Source organism: Podarcis tiliguerta (assembly GCF_965153285.1).
Source record: "Podarcis tiliguerta genome assembly, chromosome: 4".
NCBI classification, from domain to species: domain Eukaryota; kingdom Metazoa; phylum Chordata; class Lepidosauria; order Squamata; family Lacertidae; genus Podarcis; species Podarcis tiliguerta.
In genome coordinates, this window is record NC_139537.1 from 61,890,889 (window position 1) to 61,896,987 (window position 6,099).

At 43.2% G+C, this 6,099-nt stretch overlaps 1 protein-coding gene across 6 annotated transcripts in view; it reads right to left on the reverse strand.

Annotated features, from left to right (window-relative positions):
- MBTPS2 (membrane bound transcription factor peptidase, site 2) overlaps positions 1-6,099 on the reverse strand; it is a 39,752-nt gene that overhangs the window by 21,793 nt on the left and 11,860 nt on the right. Inside the window, exons 1-2 of one of the 6 annotated variants that reach the window (XM_083439463.1) lie at positions 1,276-1,529; positions 212-521 (exon numbers count right to left, since the gene is read on the reverse strand). The exons of 2 other annotated variants lie outside the window; for them this stretch is intronic. In XM_083439463.1, coding sequence (XP_083295589.1) covers positions 212-286 — 75 coding nt within the window. In that variant the 5' untranslated portion in view covers positions 287-521; positions 1,276-1,529. Of the gene's footprint in view, positions 1-211; positions 1,530-2,189; positions 2,265-6,099 lie in introns of those variants that run through there. 3 more of the 6 variants (XM_083439461.1, XM_083439464.1, XM_083439462.1) reach the window with 3 other exon arrangements.

The window sequence follows — 6,099 nt, forward strand, 5'->3', positions numbered from 1 at the left end:
GGAGGCATTCGAGTGTGTGCGTGCAAAATCTAGACTTTAGATTACGGGAAGGAAGGCGTATTGCAATCGTTCGGGATGCCATTATAGTCCTATATTTGCACCATCCATACAGTTTCCTCTTTCTCTAGCCTTACGCAAGTTAAGTATCGTTCTACAGTTCCCATAAAAATTCCTTCTGTAGCAACCGAGGCTGGGCAAGCGCCCCTCTCACCTTCAGTGCGGTGTCGGCCAGGTATACGGCACACCAGCCCCCCAGCACGCAAACCACCACCGGCATCGGGATCATGTCAGCAGCAGAAACGACACGAAACCAGCAAAACGAGCCAAGCAAAAAAATTAATCCCTTTACACTCCGGAACAAAGCGTCACACGGAACCACCGCGCACCAAGCACATTTCTTGAGCAGGAGGCTTCCGGATGCAGCACCCGGAAAACACGTGCCGCGTACTGAGCATCACATTCCCCTCCTAAGCACGTCTACCAACACTTCGGGTTCCCATTTGCAAGTGGTGGAATTCTCCCTGCGCGAGCGAAGTATGACTAATATACAGTACTGTATATAAAACTAAAAGCAAACTTCCTTCGGGTGCAGCACTTTGCGATAATAGCGCTCTCCTTAAAAAAATAAAAAGAAAAGAGTCAACAAAATCTATATAAAGGTTGATTGTTCTGTTCATTTCTTTGCCATGTTCATACGTTTTGGGATTTTCCCCGGTGGGGCTCTTGAGTTTAAAAGCCGCGTGACGAAAGTAAACTAACAAAGACAAAGGAACAAATCGCCGACTTTTTGTTGCCTCCTCGCCCAGACTATTACAAGCTATGCCTAGATCTATACTGGAGAGTGGACTTAAGGAGCTTGCATGCTTTCCGAGTGTGTCACAGGCCGAAATGCAGCAGGAATAACCGCTCCATTGTCAAAATATAGCGGCGAGGAGGCTAAACCTGTTAAATTTCTACCTGCTGGGCATTTAATCATCATCATCATTCCCCCAATCTGTGATGTCAAATGAGCAAAAAAAGGGTTTTGCTTGGAGATGATAAATATTTAAAATCTACAGGTCTAAGGCACATAAATTATTAAAGGGGGGAGCAGTTGCCATCTTTAGATCGGATGATTTTTATTTTTGCCTGTCGGGACTCGTCGTGGGGCATTTTAAAAGCACAGTAGCTGTCAGACAAAGACAAAAAAAAAAAAAACAGTCACTGACTCCTAGCGTCTTTTCTGTTTCTTTAAGATTGGACTCCACGAGCCCGAAGTGCACGTTCCAAAGTAACATTTTACCCGGCTGTTGCCCCGGAAACAAAGGGAAACGGCGCCCTCTTGCTCGAGCGCGTGCCTGGATCTTGTTGCGGGTTGAGAAATGAATTTGCGGTGGGAGCAAAAGGGAATTAATTATCCATCTGATTTACAATAAAAGAAAGTGACGTTGCTGTTTATTATTCTTTCAAGGAAGCACTTCTTTCAAATTTAGCGCTTCCTAGGAATGTCGGAGGTGCGGGGCTCTCCTGAACACGTTCATTTTTAAAGTACAGTAACTTGCCCACGTCAATCAAAAGCAGGGAATCCAATAAAGCCCCCCCCCCTTCGCGTCCGCCCACCGTTGAACCTGATTTGGCTAGAGGCGGAGCAGCCCGGTTCATTTTCCTGCGCGCTGATTGGCACAGTGTCGGGCCAACCAACAGCTACCCCGATTGCTGTTTCCAATGGATCCTGGGAATCGTAGTTTTGTGACGGTGTCGACAATGTGGGCGTAGGCTAGGGCTTTGTCCTTGGAACTATATTTCCCAAGAGAAGCCCTGGCGCTCTAGCATATGAGGCCCGGGATTGCTACCCATATGCAACATAACGTTAAAACATGTTTAGTTGGGATAAAGGCCTGCTTTGAGCCAGCCTGGTGTAGTGGCTGTGGGGCTGAGCTAGGACAAGAATTCCTTGCTCTAATGCCTACTCAGTCATGAAACTTACTGTGTGGCCTCCGGCCTCATAGGCTTGTTAAATAAACTGATAATGCTGTGTTGGGTGAAGGTCTCCTTGTGTTTAGGATTTCAGCCTTGCAGTGCTGCTCTATGCATATTTACTCAGGAGCAAGAGTATATGGGACTTGCTTCCAGGTAAATGGGCACAGGTTTGCAGCTTCAGCCTTCTGTTTATAAACTACATTCCAGCACGTCATATGCACGTTACCTACCTTATCGTCCCAATAGTGGATTTATGGTCCGTGGGGTGCTGTGCACAGCTCTTTGGGGTGCCCCTGTTCCTTCACCTAATTAAACAAGATTTTGTCAAAATGAGATGATGTTAACCCTGTTTCTGCCTTTGTACTGTGCTCCCCTCACCTCCCCAAACAATTTGGGATCTATCCCTGCTGTGGGCCAGACAGGAAGAAAGGGTGGTGATCATGATGCCTCTGAACTGAGTGCTTCCCCCCCCCAAAAAAAAACACCCTACAATTGGATTAATCAGGAAAAAGCCTTACTGCTTCCCGCATCCTCAGCATCTTCAAAAAATCCAGGGAGGTTGCAGCTATCCTACTTTTTCCTCTCCTCTCTAATATTGTCCCACAGCAGCTGCCCAGGTAAACCCTTCCTTCAGCAATTAAGTGGAGGAGTTAGCATCATAGCCAGCTGGAGTTGAAAGTAGATGGGCCCTTTCAACTCCACAAGTGCTCTGTGTTGCAGAATTAGAAGAAACATTATTATAGGCCCTCTGCCTCTGTCAGGTTGGTGACCCACATTTAGGAGGTTGCCTGCACATTATGCTTCATAACTTTCTGTCTAGAAGAACAAAAGACTTACTTTTTTTTTTAAAAAAGCCCAGTGCTTTTTGGCTCTGCTGATATGGGCCCTGGTACAATTTCTCCAATTTCACCATTATAAATGTGGCCTTGTTAGGACCCCAGGAATTCCCATTGCCTGCTGACCAAACAACTCACTTTTCATTCACAGCTGTGACTTCACTGATAAGACTTTAAAAAAAAAACAACCCCTGAGAGACAGGAGCAGTCAGGCTGACTCGTTTAACAGAAATGACTTAAAAGGGTACCTGTACATTATACTTCATAACTTTCTTTCTAGAAAGGCTAGAGACTTTTTTTTCTATTGAAAGCTCAGAGTCTGCCACCCCTCTTCAGGGCCACCAATGAAGGTTTTCACAGGAATCCTTTTGGAAACCTCTGCCCTAATGGACCTAGGTCCATTGACTTTAATCAGGGAGTAGGAGAAATGAAGAGTAGAAACAAAGCAACAAACTAAAATACGAGGATTCAGCTATGGCAGCTCATTATTTTCATGTTTCAAATTATCCTCACAGCTAACAATGTGTACTAATAATTTGTGGGGGTCCTCAGTAACACAGGGGCCTAATTGAACGCAAACTGCATATACAGTGGTACCTCGGGTTACATACGCTTCAGGTTAAAGACTCCACTAACCCAGAAATAGTACCTCGGGTTAAGAACTCTGCTTCAGGATGAGAACAGAAATTGTGCTCTGGCAGGGCGGTGGCAGCGGGAGGCCCCATTAGCTAAAGTGGTGCTTCAGGTTAAGAACAGTTTCAGGTTAAGAGCGGACCTCCGGAACAAATTAAGTACTTAACCCGAGGTACCACTGTACCTGTAAATCTGGCGCTGATATCTCCTGTTTTCTGCAGAGCCTGAGCTGAAGATTTGCCCTCCCAGAAACACATTGCCATATTTTCATTTGCAAAGTGGTATCTTAAATCCTATAAAAGGTGTGTTTCTTATTAACCAACTTTTGCTTTTAAAAAATTGACATAACCAGAGTGTATCAAAACATATGCTGAATGCTGAGACAGACTCAGAGGTGAGAGTGGGGGTAGGGGAGATAAAAACAAATGTCAAGTTACACAATTTAGGCTGTAATCCCACACCTGACTAAAATTTATTTGAGACTGAAGTAAAAATTGTTCGGAATCACAAAACTGAAGTTAGTGAGCTGTATGCAGTGTGAAAATAGGCTTTGAAAGAAGATAATTTTTATTAAAAATATATGGAGTTCAATATCCACACCATGGCTATTACCAGTGCTTTTTTAAAAAAAGAAAGGAAGGAAGGAAGGAAGGAAGGAAGGAAGGAAGGAAGGAAGGAAGGAAAGTGTGGTACTCACCATGAAGTTGTTACAGTAAGTGCCACACTTTTAACGGGGGGGGGGGGGGGTGACAGTACTGCGTACCCTTGAGTACCCCCAGAAAAGAAACACTGGATATTACCTGCACATAATATTTCTTTGTCTGTATATTAAAATGTGATGATGATATGGAGTTTATTGTAATAAAAATTCACAAAAGTCTCACAAGACAAACTTGTAGTTGTGTTATGTAACAACAGACCAAGACGAAGCGCTTTGTTTGTTCACCAGAGTTAGTATGGACACAACAAACAACTACTGATGTTGCATCTGTTGACCTTTTCAATCAACTGCTAAAATTTATATAACACCGTGATTGCCTTGATTGATAGACCAGAATTTTGTGTCCTGCAGCAGGGACATTTGAGAGATTAGATGGATGAAGAGGACAGCTATTTCCTGTTTATCTCCCAGCATTTGGTACTCAGTGACGCACTGCCTGTAAACACATAGATTCCTTTCCACTACTGTAGTTAATATCTATTGATACACATCTTCTCGGTGAGTTTGACAAATCCTTTATATATGTAGCATAGGCAGAACAGAACCACAGGAACTCATATGCTGCTTGTGAAGGCAGCAGAGAGCATTGTTGGCTGCCCACTCTCCACCTTAGAGCGGATTTACGCCACAAGGTGCCATAGGAAGGCACTGGACATAGTAAAAGATCCATCGCATCCTGGTCACTGTCTCTTCGAGCTCTTGCCGTCGGGACGGAGATACAGGACGATGAAGACAAGAACAAGCCGTCTTAAGAACAGCTTCTTCTCCAGAGCGATCTCGGCCCTGAATGGGAAGCCCGGACTTTGAAAGTCATCAAATCTCCTTTGCTGTATTTTACTATATTTTTTAATTGGTGTTTTATATATTTTACTATATTTTCTTAATTAGTGTTTTTATGGAGCAGCCAAGTAATTTCGTTGTCCCCGAAGGGGGCAATGACAATAAAGATATTATTATTATTATTATTATTCTTTACCTTATAACAGTCAGTTCACATTCCTTTATCCACAGACCGAAGACTCACATTCCTTCAAAGCTTCAAGATCTCCAGAGCGTATGGGGTCTTTAAATAGAAAGGATGAGGATGATAAATGTTACTGATTAGAGGTCTACCTGCAATTGTTTGCTGTGCTCTGTTTTATACACTTTTGCTGAAGTATCACATTTTGGATTCACCCCATTGCCTACGCTCTAAGCATTAGAAAATATTGTAATATCCATCCAGCCGCCATGGCCTCAGCTCATCAATTAGGAGCAAGCTCTATGTGCTGTTCCGGTGGCATTCTGCCAAGAACAATGTTCTCAGCTTGGCGGTCACCTCAGAAAGAGGGTGACTAGAACATTTTGCAACAACTGTACCCTGTAAGTAAATAAATTTTCAAATGTGCAGCTAGACCTGGTTCTTTGGACTTCTGGAATATCACTGCTCAAGGTTACCAAAGGATATGTTTCTTTTTTCCCATTTCCCTTTTTAGTAATTTAATAAATGTATTTGTTTTGTTACATCTCTGTGCGAGTGGGGAAACATTTACCAAGACAAATAAATTGGGGGCCCTAGTTTCTTAGACTGAGGCTTGAATCAGTAGACAAAACACAAAAATGGTAATCACTGAACATTTGGACTCAGCCCTAACAGTTATACTAGCAAACAGCTATTTTGAAATATCACTGAAAATGCCCCTGCATAACTGGCCTCTAACTTTGCGGTCACCAAACCACATTTGAGTAGCTTGAGGACAACTTTGTGTGAAAACCCAAAGGAAGTGTTGCGTGTCTTTCTTGCTCTCTGCCTTAAATAGTTTGGGAACTTATGCTACTCTTTAGGTCCTACCAACAGCAAAATCTGTTTGTTTTGAAATAAAAACTATCCTAAATTCCACATTGAGAAAGTGAGAGCAAAATATGTCCTGACGGTGAGTTTGCTAACTCTTTCCTGCTTGACACTTGAGC